The sequence below is a fragment of the Mandrillus leucophaeus genome, unplaced genomic scaffold (genome assembly GCF_000951045.1).
Source record: "Mandrillus leucophaeus isolate KB7577 unplaced genomic scaffold, Mleu.le_1.0 Scaffold420, whole genome shotgun sequence".
Taxonomy (NCBI): domain Eukaryota; kingdom Metazoa; phylum Chordata; class Mammalia; order Primates; family Cercopithecidae; genus Mandrillus; species Mandrillus leucophaeus.
The window spans coordinates 1,547,228-1,564,636 of NW_012104477.1; the positions used below are offsets into that span (position 1 = coordinate 1,547,228).

The window sequence follows — 17,409 nt, forward strand, 5'->3', positions numbered from 1 at the left end:
TCTCAAAAAAAAAAAAAAATTCAGTTCCATGGAAGTACCATAATTTATTTTACTTTAAGCTTTATATTCATTTGGGAGGACAAATATCTGTATTGTTCAACTCAAATAATTCTTTTTTAGTTTTCTTAGTTGTCTTGAAATTTTAAGATCAGGAAAACATTTAGATGGGTAGCAGCACCGACTTGCTTTTTTCTGTTTTCTGGGGTTTAAATTTAAATTGTAAATGACTGTCTAACACAGAAGAAGCCAAGAACTTTTAAATTAATTCTTCTGTTTTGGGATATGCAAATGGTGTCCAAATGTTTAACTCAATAGTTTAATTACCCACTTTTGAAGAATTTTAAAGTAGCTACAGCCTTGTGATCTTCACTGGGTTACTTTATGTTGAGAAAATTTTGGCAGATGATTTGCAGGCCTCATTCAAATACTAGTTATATTGTCTTTCTCAACTTGAATTAAGGGGACATTAGCATTGAAGTTTTCATTTTGAATTAGGATGTAGGAAATTATTTCCTGCTAAATGTTTGTCATCAAATGAAGTTTTATTTTAAAAAATTAATGGAGCATGTCAATGCAGCAGCCCCAGAAAAATAGCTGAAGCACAGGGTTACTTTTGGACAAACTGTTAAGTTCTTTTATTGCCATTTTAGTATACATGCATGATAACCTCTTGGAAAACTGAAATATGGTAACTTAGCTGGTAGCATTCCGCTCACTTTTACTACTTAGAGTTGAATTTACTTTAGCATGTACTACTTTGGTTGTTGGTACTAGAAACAGGGCAAGCAAATAAATTGGTGATGTGAGAAAAACCCATACTCACTATTAAAATATATTTCAAATGATTAATTTTATACTTTTATCAGTAAATGAGAGTTAACATTCATCTGAAATACTTAGAACAAGTGTATTCTCCAGTGAATAAACTATTGTAAACTAATTTTAAAAAATCTAGATCCTTCTTTCAGAATAATGCTGCATTGTTCATTACCAAATGTGGCAACAAGGAGACTACTTAAATAACAAATTGACATTATGCTTGTGGAAGATGAATTATATCTAAGTAGCCTTTCTCTTTGTAAAATGCTATTGTGTTATTTTGTTTTGTTTTGTTGTATTGTGTTTTTTGAGACAGAGTTTCGCTCTTGTTGCCCAGGCTGGAGTGCAATGGTGACCTTGGCTCACTGCCACCTCTGCCTCCCGGATTCAAGGGTTCTTCTGCCTCAGCCTCCTGAGTTGCTGGCATTACAGGTGCATGTCACCACACCCAGCTAAATTCTGTATTTTTAGTAGAGACGGGGTTTCACCATGTTGGCCAGGCTGGTCTTGAACTCCTGACCTCAGGTGATCCACCTGCCTTGGCCTCCCAAAGTGCTAGGATTACAGGCGTGAGCCACTGTGCATGGCTGCTATTTTGTTTTAATACATCTGATTTTATGAAAAATAGGCAGTATACTTTGGTGTTCCACGATAGGTGATTACACTTGTTTTATTTTTCCTACCATATATCCATCCTCTTGTGCCATTGGAAATGCCTTCTTTAAGACTGTCTAATAGCCCTCATTCCCTCTTGTTAAAACACATGTTCAGCCAGGTGAGGTTGCTCACGCCTGTAATCCCAGCACTTTGGGAGGCTGAGGCAGGCGGATCACTTGCGGTCAGGAGTTCAAGACCAGCCTGGCCAACATGGCAAAATGCTATTAGTCTCCACTAAACTTTTTAGTCTCTACTAATAATACAAAAATTAGCCAGGTGTGGTGGCAGGCGCCTGTAATCCCAGCTACTCAGGAGGCTGAGGCAGGAGAATTGCTTGAACCCAGGAGGCAGAGGTTGCAGTGAGCCGAGACTGTGCCACTGCACTCCAGTCTGAGCAACAGGATGAGACTGTCTAAACAAACAAACAAACAAACCCCACATGTTCAGTAAATTAAGTTTTCATTCATTAAGCAAGGTACTTTTAAATGTTATGGGGAACTCCAAAAATAAACAAGTAGGCCTTTGCACTTAAGCTTATTTTAGTCTGTTGGGTGTAGACACATAGGTTCACAGATTCTGTGTTCATCAGGACATTTTTTGTTATGGCAGAAGCCTATTTTAAACTGGCTTAAGCAAAAAAGGAGACTTACTGGCTTACATAAATGAAAGGCTGGCTTTGGGCTTGGTTGGATCCAGATGCTTAATGTAATATTAGCCAGAATCTGTCTTTCTTCGTTTTATCTTAGCTCTGCTTTCCTCTGGATTGGATTCATTCTTAGGCAGTATCTCCTCAAGTGGCGACAAAGACGGCCACACCAGGGCCAGGCTTACATCTGAGTTTAGTAAGCTCAAAGAAGAGCTTTCTTTCCAAATAGTTTCAGCAGAAGTCCAGGAGTTAACTCTGATGGGCCAGATTTGGATCCTCTGGAGTGGATGGGGGTGGGGGACAAGGGTAGAGATGGCCAGTTCTATTTTAACTATGTGGGATAAAGGGAGATCAGTCTCCAAAATGGAAGCTGTAGGTTCAACAACGAGAAGCAAAGATGTTGATAGGCAAAAACAGCAAAAGGTCTACAGAAGTGAAGAAGAGAAAGCTGTGATAAAAATGTTTTGGTTAATCTAAAAAGATGAATTCTGATAAGAGCTGCTTAGGGAAAGCTAAAGAGAGGAGACAGTATTTGAATTGGGCCCTGAAGTACAAGTAGAGTTTTTCCAAGGCAGGATGTGTAAAGAAAAGATTTTCTAGGTCACTCATTGGAGAAGTATGGCATTGAAAAAAGAAAATTAAAATGGAAGCTTCTGCAATCTAAAGGGGAATGTTGAGATTTCCCCCCCCCTTCAATATGGAGAAGACTTAAGCATTTTTGTGGCACAGGACCCTAAGCAAGTAAATAAGTTAACAATGCAAAGGAGGTAATCATTGATGAAGAAGTGGAGGGGAATTCAGTGGCGTTAAGGATACACATAGAGGAGGTCTCCTTAGAAAGGAAAAGAAAACCATTTGTTCCCTGAGGATAAGTTGAGGAAGGTGGTGGTGGAAGTTAAAACAGAAGTTTGTTGCTAAATAGTAAAGTGGCTTGCACTTTGTTTTCTAAAAGTAATAAGAAAAAGTTTATCAGTTATCTATTGCTATGTAGCAGATCATTCCAAAATGATTCTGTAGGTTATCAATTTGACTTTAGCTCAGCTTGGTGGTTTCTTCTGCTGGTCTCACCTTTGGTCACTCATGGAATTGTGGTCATCTGGAGCGTGGATGGATGGTCTAAGATCCATGTTTGGTCTAAGATCACATGTTTGGTGGTTTGTGCTGGCTGTTAGCTGGCCCCGTCATCCACAGTGAGCATTCACATAGCAGTGGCTGCATTTCAAGAGACAAAGAACTGAAGTAGTAAAGCCTTTTAGGACCTAGATTTGGAACTCCTATACCCACAGTGTCACTTCCATTTCATTGGTAAAAGCCAAGTCACAAGGCCTGCTCAGCTCAAGAGAGTAAAGAAATAGAGTCCTCCTCTTTATGGGAGGAGCAACAAAATCATGGGAGTATGTGTTGAAATGGGAGGAATTTGTGCTCCTCTTGTTCCCTACTACCTAGCCTTTTATTTTGAAAATTTTCAGTCTTGGCAACCAAGTTAAAAGAATTTCAAAGTGAACACTCATATTTGTATCACCTAGATTCTACTATAAACATTTTTCTTTTTTTTTGAGACAGAGTCTCGCTCTGTCGCCCAGGCTGGAGTGCAGTGGCGCGATCTCTGCTCTCTTCAAGCTTCGCCCCTCCAGGTTCACACCAACCTGTCTAATCACATATTTATCCATCTATTCTGCTGTCCATTAATTCATCTTTTAAAAAAAATGCATTTCAAAGTAAATTGTAAGAGCGAGGCACAGTGGATCATGCCTGTAATCCCAGCTGAGGCAGGAGGCTCGCTTGAGGCCAGGAGTTCAAGACCAGCCTGGGTAACATAGTGAGACACACCCCCCCATCTCTAAATGTCAAGAACAACAAATTGTAGACATTAGTACTTTCCTCTAAGTACTTTGTGCATATTTAACAAGAGTTCAATATTTACAGCATTTTCTTTTGATATAAAGTTTACATACAGTAAAGTGTGCATATTTTAAATATACATTGTGCCCATGCTTCGTAGCCTACCACAGAAGGGAAAATAATTGTATGAAGGATTGCAAAATAATACCCCCCAAGAACATTCCAAGAACATTCTTTGAATTCCTCTTTCTTCATGACCTCCTCACTAATTTTTTTTTGTTTGTGTAGTATTACCTCAACACTTCGATTTTTGTTTGTATTATATTAGAGTTTATTTTGTTTTTTTCCTACTTCCTTGCATCACGCATATATTGAGCATATATGGTAGACAAGCACTGTGTTTGCTAGAAAGAAAGATCATAGAATGTAAACAGGAGCTCTCTTGCTTTCTAGGTATTTAAACTAGATGTATCACAAACCAGATTAGATTAATAATATGTACCATTTATTTAATGCTTATGCCCAAAGCCAATGATAAGCACTTTTATGTGTATTATTTCATTTAGTTTGTATACTAATTTAGATTGACACTTTTTTATTTAAAAAATTAGGAAAGTAACACATACAGACAAGTTTTCATTTGCCCAAGGTTGTATACCTTCTTTTTATTTTTTTTTGAGACAGAGTCTCGCTCTGTTGCCCAGGCTGGAGTGCAGTGGCGGGATCTCAGCTCACTGCAAGCTCTGCCTCGCAGGTTCATGCCATTCTCCTGCCTCAGCCTCCTGAGTAGCTGGGACTATAGGCGCCTGCCACCACGCCCGGCTAATTTTTTTGTATTTTTAGTAGAGACGGGGTTTCACTGTGTTAGCCAGGGTGGTCTCGATCGGCTGACCTCGTGATCCGCCCACCTTGGCCTCCCAAAATGCTGGGATTACAGGTGTGAGCCACTGCGCCTGGCCGGTCACCTTCTTAAACTAAGGTGATGTGACTCCAGAATCCATATTTAACCCTTTTATCATATTGTTTAGAAGGAGGAAATGTGCTGTGTGTTACAGAGTAGCTAAGCAACCTTTCAGTTGGTCATACTGCTTCACAGGGTAATCTTGGTCTGAATTAAGTGTTTGTCTTAAATAGAGGAGTATAAATTTTTGTAAGCTAATCTATGACAAAGTAATCTTCTTTTCATGAATAAAAATATTTAAGGATTTTGAAAAGGAGAAATTGGTATTATAACTATTGATTTAACTGCAGATAATCAGAATAGAAATGTAATTAAAACTATATGACCAATTCAGCTGTAATTTAATCTTTGAGTGAAATATTACCTCAGAACTTCTAATAAGCCTTAACACTTTTGTCTTATTATTCAAATCCATGTTACATTATACATTTTTAATATTTCTGGAAGACTATTAAACCTTAATCAGTTTTGCACATAGTATTTTGATAAAATAATAGTTTCCTATTTTATTAGCTAGGTATTGGATGTTTTTATTGCTAATTGGCTTTTGAGCAATTTAACAAATAGCAAAAGATCAAAAACCATTTTGACTTGCTATTTCTGCATATCGGTAAACCCTGTCTGAACTTTTGAAAATATGTGACTAGCTCTTAAGTCATTTCATGCTAAGAATTCTGCCAGAAGTACCACTGGTTAATGGCAGCCATTGTGACTGCTAAAATGAAAGTTAATTTACTGTGCCAGCTTTCCAGTTGGGTCAGGAAATGGGGTTAAAGTAATGTGTATCTGAACATCTTCTGTAACCCAACAGTGTATAAGGTGTTAAGTGTTCCTTCACCCAGATTTCATCCAACTGTTTTTGTTTATTTTATAGTGTATTTTTCTAAGTGGCTTTAAGTCCTATATCATATGGGGTAGGTTGCAAACAAAATATATTTATGTTTAGAAATCTAATTGAGTGTTATGTTTATTTTTATGTATAGCTCTTGCTATTTTGGAAGCTACAAGAAAAAAATAGAGGAAGGAAGGTTTGATCTTTTTGGTGGACATGGCTCAGATATCCAGCAACAGCGGATTTAAAGAATGTCCATCTTCACATCCGGAACCAACAAGAGCAAAAGATGTGGACAAAGAAGAAGCATTACAGATGGAAGCAGAAGCTTTAGCAAAACTGCAAAAGGATAGGCAAGTGACTGACAATCAGAGAGGCTTTGAGTTGTCAAGCAGCACCAGAAAAAAAGCACAGGTTTATAATAAACAGGATTATGATCTCATGGTGTTTCCCGAATCAGATTCCCAAAAAAGAGCATTAGATATTGATGTAGAAAAGCTCACTCAAGCTGAACTTGAGAAACTATTGCTGGATGACAGTTTTGAGACTAGAAAAACACCTGTATTACCAGCTACTCCTGTTCTGAGCCCTTCCTTTTCAGCACAGCTCTATTTTAGACCTACTATTCAGAGAGGACAGTGGCCACCTGGATTATCTGGGCCTTCCACTTATACTTTACCTTCTATTTATCCTTCTACTTACAGTAAACAGGCTGCATTCCAAAATGGCTTCAATCCAAGAATGCCCACTTTTCCATCTACAGAACCTGTATATTTAAGTCTTCCGGGACAATCTCCATATTTCTCATATCCTTTGACACCTGCCACACCCTTTCATCCACAAGGAAGCTTACCTATCTATCGTCCAGTAGTCAGTCCTGACATGGCAAAACTATTTGACAAAATAGCTAGTACATCAGAATTTTTAAAAAATGGGAAAGCAAGGACTGATTTGGAGATAACAGATTCAAAAGTCAGCAGTCTACAGGTATCTCCAAAGTCTGAGGATATCAGTAAATTTGACTGGTTAGATTTGGATCCTCTAAGTAAGCCTAAGGTGGATAACGTGGAGGTATTAGACCATGAAGAAGAGAAAAATGTTTCAAGTTTGCTAGCAAAGGATCCTTGGGATGCTGTTCTTCTTGAAGAGAGATTGCCAGCAAATTGTCATCTTGAAAGAAAGGTGAATGGAAAATCCCTTTCTGTGGCAACTGTAACAAGAAGCCAGTCTTTAAATATTCGAACAACTCAGCTTGCAAAAGCCCAGGGCCATATATTTCAGGTATAGTCTTTTCTTACTAACTTTGGAAATTTAGTATAACAGAGTTCATATTTGTGTACGTAATTTGTTAAGAAAAAAAATTTTTTCATTTTGAATTTTTTCTTTGCTCTCAAGTGTGCTTTGATTGTTTGTGTGGCAAAGGATTAAATGTGATTAGGCCAATTGAAAAATTGCTTGCTATTAATATTTTTCCAGGATTGTAAATAAAAAGCCTCTAATGAAGGATCTGGCTGTCACTGAGAGGCATTTAAGATATTTTAAATTTGTCTGACCATGTCTCCTCATTACATATGATCCCTTCTTTCTCTTCCTTATTCCTTTTATTTTTTTAAAGCAGATAAGGAATTTTTATTTTTAGTCCCATTATGGAAATTCTCATGCATTTTGTTTTGTTGTTTTTAACCATGAATCAATGAATGAAAAAATAACCCCAGAGAGAGAAGAGCAACTTAAAGGACTCTCCCTTTAAACACTTATATCGATAAAAGTGAAGAATGAAATATTACCATTGCGGATTTGTGTTTTGCTCTTCTATCTGTGTAACCTGGGAATGTTTAAGCCTCATTCTCACTTTAGTGTGAATTATATCATTCAGCCAATTAGATCAGCACCTGTCTACTATTTTGTCATTGGGAGTTAACTAGCATTTAGATGGGGAAAGAGGGATGGATTTTGCATGATTTGGATCAGTTTATGCTGAATTGTTGACTTTATTTATTATTATTTTGAGACCGAGTTTTGCTTTTGTTGCCCAGTCTGGAGTGCAGTGGTGCAATCTGGCTCACTGCAACCTCCACCTCCCAGGTTCAAGCGATTCTCCTGCCTCAGCTTCCTAAGTAGCTGGGATTACAGCATGTGTCTCTACACCGGCTGATTTTGTATTTTTAGTAGAGACAGTTTCTCCATGTTGATCAGGCTGGTCTCGAACTCCTGACCTTAGGTGATCAGCCCACCTCGGCCTCCCAATGTGCTGGGATTATAGGCGTGAACCACCACGCCTGGCCGAATTGTTGACTTCAAACAAAACCATTTGGATGTCTGGAAAGAAGAGAAATAGGTGTTAAGAAGGTTTAGACAGCATGATGACTCACGCTTGTAATCCCAGCACTTTGGAAGACTAAGGTGGGAGGATCACTTGAGCCCAGGACTTTGAGACCAGCCTGGGCAACATAATGAGAACCTGTCTCTACCACAATTATAAAAAAAATTAGCCGGGCATGATGGCATACTCCTGTGGTCCCAGCTACTTGGGAGGCTGAGGTAGGAGGATCGTGTGAGACCACGAGGTTGAGGCTGCTGTGAGCCATGATTGCACCACTGTACTCGAGCCTGGGCGACAGAGCAAGACCCTATCTCAAAAAATAGGGGTGGTGGGGGGAAGGCACTGGTCCCCCTGATCTTCCCATCCTGCAGGGTCCAGGTCACTGCTGGATTCATATTCGGATCAATTTCTAACAGGCAGATGACTTCCTAGCTGTGGGTCTCTATTTTATAGGTTTCTCATGAGAGAAACGAATTCTGTGTTTAGTGCCTGGAGTCAGGATTTGAGATGTAGTCTGGATTTAAGATGTCAACTGTTTAGAGTTGTTTGGGAAGGGCAACTCCCTTGAACCTGGAGAAAGACATTGGGGCTCTGAAAAGTTAGTCTTGCTATCAAAGGAAAGGAAGCCCCTTGTCTTGTAGGGAGCTGAGCTTAGGTTCAACCCTTGCACTGGTAGAAGGCAGAGCCCCACAATGAATGCATTGTAGCTACGATAGATTGTCTTGAAGTTAACACAGATGTTTATAAATTACCTTATATCTTAAATTCTGAACTTCCCATTGTTGAAAAGTCATTTACCTACTGAGAGAAATAGATTGTCCCAGCTGAGCTGATATTACCATTCCAGATGCATTGTAGTCACCATCTTAAGCAAGTTGAGGTTTCTGGGTAGGTGGGTTATTTACTGTCCACAGCTCCAAGACTGGGATTCGGAAAGCAAGAACTTACATGATTTTTATCTATGTTGTACGTATTCAAACTGAACTCTTTATTATTATTTTTTACCAATATGTTGCCAAAGCCAAAGGACTCTTCTACATTTTTTTTTAATCACTGAGACAGAAAGCTCACAAGAATCCTGTGAGGCCGAGTATGACCCATCCCTATTTTACAGTTGAGGAAATTGAGATGTAAATAAGTTAAAAGGAATTATTGTTAATATTTTGGTGTAATAATGATATTGCAATTAATTAAATGAATCATATTTAGAGATATATACTGCAGAATTTAAAATGTAATAAAATCAAGTGAGGTGTTGGGGTTTAGAGGGCTTATAGATGAAACAAGATTGGCTATATGTTGATAATTGCTGAAGCCAATGATGGATACCTAGGTGTCTATTATTCTACTTTGTGTATATTTGAAAATTTCCATGATAACAAGTTGGACTGACATTCAAACCCATCTGACTCTAAAAGCCCTCCCCAGCTTTTTTTTTTTTTTTCACTTTTTTGAGACAGAGTTTCTTCTTGTTGCCCAGGCTGGAGTGCAATGGCGTGATCTCAGCTCACTGCAACCTCCGCCGCTGGGTTCAAGCGATACTCCTGCCTCAGCCTCCCAAGTAGCTGGGATTATAGGCATGCACCACCACGACTGGCTAATTTTTTATTTTTAGTAGAGATGGGGTTTCTCCATGCTGGTCAGACGGGTCTCAAACTCCTGACCTCAGGTGATCTGTCTGCCTCAGCCTTCCAACGTGCTGGGGTTACAGTCATGAGCCACTGCGCCCGGCCAGCTCTCCCTTTTTCAAACTCCAGTGATACAACATGCTATTTTGGAAGGAGTAAGTTCCCTGTCATAGGAGATATTCAAATATGGTTCAAATGGCTTCCCAAATTTAGTTATATGTCACCGTATCCTACAGAGTTTAGGCCTACTCAGTCCTGATTTGGAGGAAGGGGTGCCAAAGGACAGTATGAAATTTCAGGGGGAAGATAACCAGTTTTTGCAAAACTTTCCCTAAGTGATTCTAATGCAGCAAATGTGTTACTCCCTTGGACCTGCATTTGGGACCTCTTGACTAGATGACTTTAAAGTTTCTTCATACTTTAGGAGCCTACAAGGTTGGGAAAATGAAAAGATAAATAGCAAAGTGTAAAAATAGAGTACCCTGGGAACAGTTTCTTTTCAGCTCAAAACCCAAAGCATAGGTTGCTAATGCTTTCATTGCAAAACTCAACTTCCTGCCCCTGCTTGACCTTTTTAGTTTAGATTGGTCACTTCTAGTTCAACACATGTGTTCTCCACCCTTTCCTTTGGTGGGACAGGGGTGTGACACCCATGTAAGTCTCCCTACATTTTTTTTTCCTATGTATTAAAAAATTTGTCACAGTACCATCTTGATATTTTCCTTATTTGGGGTGCTTTCAGAAAGTATCTTGGAGGAATAATGAGGATGGGTAGTTTCCTAAAGATAGGAAGGAGTTTGCCCAGCAAGATCTGGGTAATCAGGTCACATGGTTGTTACAGAGAGCTACTAGTTGCTCAAATTCTAGGAATTAATTAACTAGGCTGCCAGCCAGGATTAGTTTTAGCAGAAACACATTCCTAGATCTTAGTTAAAAAGTATAGGGGAAGGATTAAAGTAGTAAGCAAATGAATTATGAGAGATATGAGCCAGAAACTGGGTAAACAATAATATGACTTGATCAGGGGATCAATCAGAGATTGGAGCTAGATTACTACAGTGTAACATGTCAACAGCTTTACTGATAGCGTGCTATCAGAACTGACGTGGCTTAGGGTACTTGCCAGTCTTAGGGGAGTCTAATTGCAGCATGGCTGAGGAAGTGTTCATCATCCCATTATACTCTAATTAAACCCCATCTAATAATTTTGTTTGAGTATATCCTAAGAGGGGCCACCAGTAAGGAAACTGAAGTGTGTCTTTTTTTTTTTTTTTTTTTTTAAAAGACAGGGTCTCACACTGTTTCACCCAGGGTGGAATGCAGCAGTGTGATCACGGCTCACTGTAACCTATACCTCCCAGGCTCAAGTGATTCTTCTAATGCAGCCTCCTGAGTAGCTGGGACTACAGGTACATGCCACCACACCCAGCTAATTTTTTTAGTTTTTGTGAAGGTGAGGTCTCCCTATGGTGTAAGCCATTGTGCCCAGCCTAGAGTATGTCTTGAAAAGAGAAGACTACAGTTTTCAGGATCTAGAACTTATGCCATTTAAGGAACTGTTGGAGGTATTTTGTCTGAAGAAGAGAGTATTAATTGGAGTTAAATCACTGAATCTGAGTTTCTTTATCTATGAAATAAAGTTGGCTAGACTAGATCCCTTTCAGAAATAATAGTTGAAATTTGGGAAGTTGCTATGTGGAAGAGGAAGTGGACTTTTTTTTTTTTTTTTTAAAGGTTTTGTATTTTGGACATACATTTTCAAACCAATTCAGAAAGTAGAATACCTGAAAGTCATGGTGCTCTTATAAAACAGGATGAAATATTGATATACTAATTTTTTCAGTATGTTAAATATATTAAGTATACTACTTTGTGTTACACTAGATGACAATCTGTGCTAGATTTTAATAGAAACAACTGGTAGAAGGGTAGGTGTGGTGGCTCATGTCTGTAAACCCAGTGCTTTGGGAGGCCAGGTGGGAGGATTGCTTGAGGCCAAGAATTTGAGACCAACTTGAGGAATGTAGGGAGACCCGTGTCTATGGGAAAAAAAAAAAAAAATAGCTTTGTGTGGTGACGCACGCTGGGACTATAGCTGTTCTGTAGTCCCAGCTACTCAAGAGGCTGCGGTAGGAGGAGCTCAAGCCCAGGAGTTTGAGGCTGCAGTGAGCTATGATAATAAAGCCCTTGTACTCAGCCAAGGCTATAGAATGAGACCGTGTCTCTAAAAAACAAAGAGAAATAACTGGTAGTAAGGGCTGAAAGTTAAAATACATTACATAGAAAAACTTAAAATTAAACAAGTCCTATTTGTTTGTTTGTTTTGTTTGTTTGTTTGAAACAGGATCTCGCTCTGTCACCGAGGCTCTGGAGTGCAGTGCCACTATCTCGGCGCACTGCAACCTCCACCTCCCAGGTTCAAGTGATTCTCCTGGCTCAGCTTCCCAAGTAACTGGGACTACAGGTGCATGCCACCACGCCCGGCTAATTTTTGCATTTTTAGTAGAGTTGGGGGGGGGGTCACACGATGTTGACTAGGCTGGTCTCGAACTCCTGACCTCAAGCGATCCACCCACCTCAGTCCCCCAAAGTGCTGGGATTATAGGCGTGGGCCACCGTGCCTGGCCAAACAAGTCCTATTTGTTTATATATTTTTTTCTGTGAATTGAGAATTCAGTTTAGTAGCTTAATTTTAAAATCCATTGTCCTAAAAAGTAGAACAAGAACCAATGGGGAAGAAAATTCAGGGAGACAGGTTTCATGGTTAAATATCTACAAAGGAACTTAGAAAGAGACATTTCATGATGGTTGCTCTCAGGTTGTGTTAAGAGAAAAACTTTAGACATATTTAACATAGTTTAATTCAGCGAAGAAGAGGTCACAGTCGGGCAGCCCCTGAACTAGAATGGGTTCAAGGAGACTCCAGTGCAGCCATGTGGTGGAAGATTTATGGTCAGAAAAGGAAAGTGATATACAGAAAATGGAAATGAGGTACAGAAACAGCTGAATTGGTTATGGCCTGACGTTTGCCTTATTTGAACATGTTTTGAACCGTTGGCCACCCTTCATTGGCTGAAACTTGGTGATTGGCACAAGAGTAGGTTACAGTTTGTTTACATGTCCAGCTAGGTTACAGTTCACTATGCATGGAGAAATTGTTAGGCTGAACTTAAAATGTGTTAGGCAGGTTTAGGCTAAATTTAACAGTTGTAAACACAATTATTTGATGACTTAGAGGCTTGGCATGCACCTGTTATAAATGCTACAGATAGGACTTTTTTTTTTTTTTTTTTTTAAAGACGGAGTCTTGCTCTGTCACCCAGGCTGGAGTGCAGTGACGCAATCTTGGCTCAGTGCAACCTCCACGTCTTGGGTTCAAGCAGTTCTCCTCTCTCAACTTCCCTGCCAAGTAGCTGGGATTACAGGTGCCTGCCACCACGCCCGGCAAATTTTTGTATTTTTAGTAGAGATGGGGTTTCACCTTTATTGGTCAGGCTGGTCTTGAACTCGTGACCTCAGGTGATCCACCCACCTCAGCCTCCCAAAGTGCTGGGATGACAGGTGTGAACCACTGTACCCGGCCCAGAATGGATTTTTGTATAAAAAAGTTCTAAGCCTTCTTGTTAGTGCTAAGATTTCATTTTGTTTGTGTATAGGAAGATAAAGTTTGGTTTGATGTAGACCAAAATAGGGAGATAAACTGAACACTGGTAATAGGCTGACTTTGGAAATCCATGGCACAATTCATTGACACGGAGCTTTTAATTTTTCACACACCATTCATCTCTACAAACTTTTTCCTCATATTTTTTATTGGAAAATAATTTGCAATGCCTATTCTTTATAATTACTTCACATGCTTAAGTGTTCATTTCCTGTAAGAATTTTATGCTTTGTAGTGAAAACTCAACACAGAGGGTATTTTTCTTCTCACTCAGCAAGCTTACTTCCTGTTTCCATCTAGTGTCCTTTGTTTTATTAATAATACTCTAAATACTTTAGTTCCAATTTTTTTGTGACGAAAACCAGTAAAAGACATAATACTTAAAACTGTGTCTTCTGGCAATTTAAGTTTAAATCAGGCTTTTAGTTAATAGCTATGAATTTAAATACCTTGAGCAGATTTCAAAGAATTTTAGTAATGGATCGAATTATTTTCATAGAATTGGCTTTGCAAAGTTCTGTGGTTGTAAACTCTTTCTAAAAGTTAATTGTGTTAACATTATAAACATTTCCCCGTTGGCAAAGCATCTATGATTAATTTTAAAGAAGAAGGAAGGTTAAACGACATGTGATTTTCATGGTCTGGCTGAGTGTATTTGAACAATACAGATAAGTTTCTTTGGGGGGAGAAAAAGTCCAAATTAGGATGTAACCAACTTTCTTCTGAAAAGTAACATGTATTTAATGTTTAAAGTGTATTTATTGAAAACTTGGTGGTGTATTCCATATAATTTCTGGGTAATAATGACATGAACCTTGAACTTGTATAGGTATAAATCTTCCCCATATTCTTGTAACTACTTTACAGAGTATTTATTGATAAATTTTTGTGAATTGTTTTAAACCTCCACCACTTTCCTTAAACCTCCAGACTTACTCTGCCAATTCTCTACCTTTTTTTTCTTTTAAATCGAGGCCAAGGCCATCCATATGTGAACTGCTCACTTCACATTTCTCTCATCTTTTTGGTTTGAAAAGAAGAGATGTTCCTTCCCTTTTCCAAAACTTAACTCTTTTTCTTGTTCCTGTTTGTTCCTATCTTCCCCAAAGTTTTTACTGTTTGTTTGTTTTTTTTTGTTGTTTTGTTTTATTAAGGCAGAGTCTTGCTCTATCATCCAGGCTAGAGTGCAGTGACACAACCTGGTCTCACTGCAACCTCTGTCTCCTGGGCTCAAGCCAACCTCCTGCCTCAGCCTCCTGAGTAGCTGGGACTACAGGGGCATGCCATCCTACCTAGCTAAGTTTTGTATATTGTGTAGAGATGGGTTTCACTATGTTGCCTAGGCTGGTCTCCATCTCCTGGACTAGAGCTATCCACCTGCCTCCCAAAGTGCTAGGATTACAGATAGGAGCTACCACACCTGTCCTTAAAGTAATTACTCTTTAAAAAGGAATTTGTACTCACTGCCTTTCCAGTCTCTTGCTCTCCTCCTCTTATTCTCATTATGTTATAGAATTGCCAATCCCTTGACCATATTCACCATTTAGCCCTTTTGCTTATTTAAAAAAAATTTACTACATCGTTTTCTTGAAACTTCTGTTGCCCTGGGTAAATCTACTTCCTATTTTTCTTCCTGTGATTTTTTTTTTTTTTTTTTTTTGAGACGGAGTCTCACTCTGTCGCCCAGGCTGGAGTGCAGTGGCTGGATCTCAGCTCACTGCAAGCTCCGCCTCCTGGGTTTACGCCATTCTCCTGCCTCAGCCTCCTGAGTAGCTGGGACTACAGGCGCCCGCCACCTCGCCCGGCTAGTTTTTTGTATTTTTTTAGTAGAGACGGGGTTTCACCATGTTAGCCAGGATGGTCTCGATCTCCTGACCTCGTGATCCGCCTGTCTCGGCCTCCCAAAGTGCTGGGATTACAGGCTTGAGCCACTGCGTCCGGCCCTTCCTGTGATTTTTTGACTCCTTTTTCTTTGTCTAGCCTTTAAACATAGGCATTCCTCCAAAGGTTTTGTTCTTGGTTGTCTTTAATAATGCTTTACTTGTTTTCCCTTGGTCAGTGCTTTTATTCTTGAGGCTCCAATGTACTTAGATTGAAAGCTACTGATCTAGACCCTTATAGTAATGTGACTCCTTGGCTGTCTATGATGGAGATGCTGTGATGGTTAATTTTATGTTTCAGCTTGACTAGGCCGTGGGGGGTGTCCAGATATCTGATCAGACATTATTCTGGGTATGTCTGTGAGTGTGTTTTTGGGTCAGATTAATGTTTGAATTGGTCAGCTGGATAAAGCAAATTCCCTGCTTAATGTGAGTGAGCCTCATCCGATTAGTTGAAGAATGACCCTCCCAAAAGTAAAGGGGAAACTCCTCCTGCCTGACTGCCTTCAAGCTGGAACATCGATTTTTTTCCTGCCTTTGGACTAAAATGGAAGCATTGGCCCTTCCTGGGTTTTGCAACTACACCATTGCTCTCCTTTGTCTCCAGCTTGCCAACTGCAGATCTGGAGACTTGTCAGCTCATAATTGCATAAGCCTTTCCATATATATGAAAATAAAGAGATGTCCCAGTTCTGTGCCTCACAGATACAGGCCCTTATGTCTCCCTTAGCTTCCCAGAGAGACTGTTTCCTCTTAATGGACCTTGACCCAAAGACTGCTGACTGAGAATTTGCTCTCTCAGTGATCCTGATGGATGCTGACAGCAGTTAACAGAGAGAGAGAGACAGAGTTCCCTGTAAAAAATTAAAGAAATTGGATGATCCCTAAATCTTTGTCTCTAGCTCTGGAATAGAATATTTCTGGAGTAGAACATTTCTAGATGATGACCTATCATCTACATGGGTTTTCTAACACAACATATTTACTAGAGAACTTTGTATCTTCCCGTGCAAACTTCTTTCCTTGTTCCATGTATTGGCTAATGCATTGGCAGTGTTTTCTTATTGATTATCATATATCTCTTTCATTTGTTAAAAAGTGTGTATGGTTATGCAATGTGAGGACTGCACACATTAATCATTTGTAGACTTCACCATTAAAGAACTTGAGCTAGAAAGGGGAGACAAGATGTGAATGTGTGTAAATGCAGTACAAAATAGAAAGTCTTGAGTGCCACAGAAGAAAAGTCTGTGCAAGATCAATGGAGAAAAGAGATGATTTGATGCTTTGGTTTGTTTGTGTGGAGTTTGGAGGTGGGGTGGGAGTATGGGTTAAGGGAATATGTGTAAAATATATGTATTTTTTATTCCAGAGAGAGCAGAGGGAAAAATCCAAAACTGTTAATGTTAATGTTTGAGGTGAAATATTGGCAGCCTAGCTATTTTTTACCCTTTACAGACAAAACATTTGAGTTAACTTTCTGGATTCTATTATTACCTTGATATGTGACTAGATAATTATTATATTTAGTTTTTGTTAATTCAAACTCATAACTTGAATAAAAGGAAGGACCTAATTCATGAGAGACACAGCAAAAAATACAACAATTATTATTTTTTAAAAATCTTAAAATGCCACCTAAGGAGATTCAGAATCTGTTTTTAAAATAAGTAAAACATGAAGAACAGTTCTTCAGGGAAAGATGGTTCTTAGGTGCAGCAAAGCTTTAGGTTTTCCCAGCACTGCTCCCACAAAGGTCACAATGTTGTTTTTCACATTGTGTTTCTAGGGATTTTTAAGGATATTCTTTTGAGAGACAGATTAGCATGGTGATTAAGCATGTGACATTGAAGCCAGACTGCCTGGGTTGAAATTCACACTCTGCCTGTGTTATCTGTATGACCTTGTGAGTTAATTAACTTATCTGTGGCTCATTTTTTTCATAAAATGGGAGTAATAATAGTTCCCACCTAATAGAGCTTTTTTTGATAAATAAGTTTATAAATGAATGAGTGCCCCTAGATATATTTATATTATATATATTAAGTATATATTATATATACATACGTATTTTATATATATATATATTTTGTGTGTGTGTGTGTGTGTGTGTGTGTGTGTGTATATATATTTGTTTTTTTTTTGAGATGGAGTCTC

General features: G+C 39.0%; 1 protein-coding gene across 2 annotated transcripts in view; it reads left to right on the plus strand.

Annotated features, from left to right (window-relative positions):
* Positions 1 to 17,409, plus strand: part of PIK3C2A (phosphatidylinositol-4-phosphate 3-kinase, catalytic subunit type 2 alpha) — a 129,732-nt gene that overhangs the window by 36,597 nt on the left and 75,726 nt on the right. Inside the window, exon 2 of one of the 2 annotated variants that reach the window (XM_011992953.1) lies at positions 5,909 to 7,038. The exons of the other annotated variant lie outside the window; for it this stretch is intronic. Within the exon in view, the coding sequence (XP_011848343.1) occupies positions 5,974 to 7,038 (1,065 nt within the window). The 5' untranslated portion in view covers positions 5,909 to 5,973. The remainder of the gene's footprint in view (positions 1 to 5,908; positions 7,039 to 17,409) is intronic. 2 annotated transcript variants of the gene reach the window in all.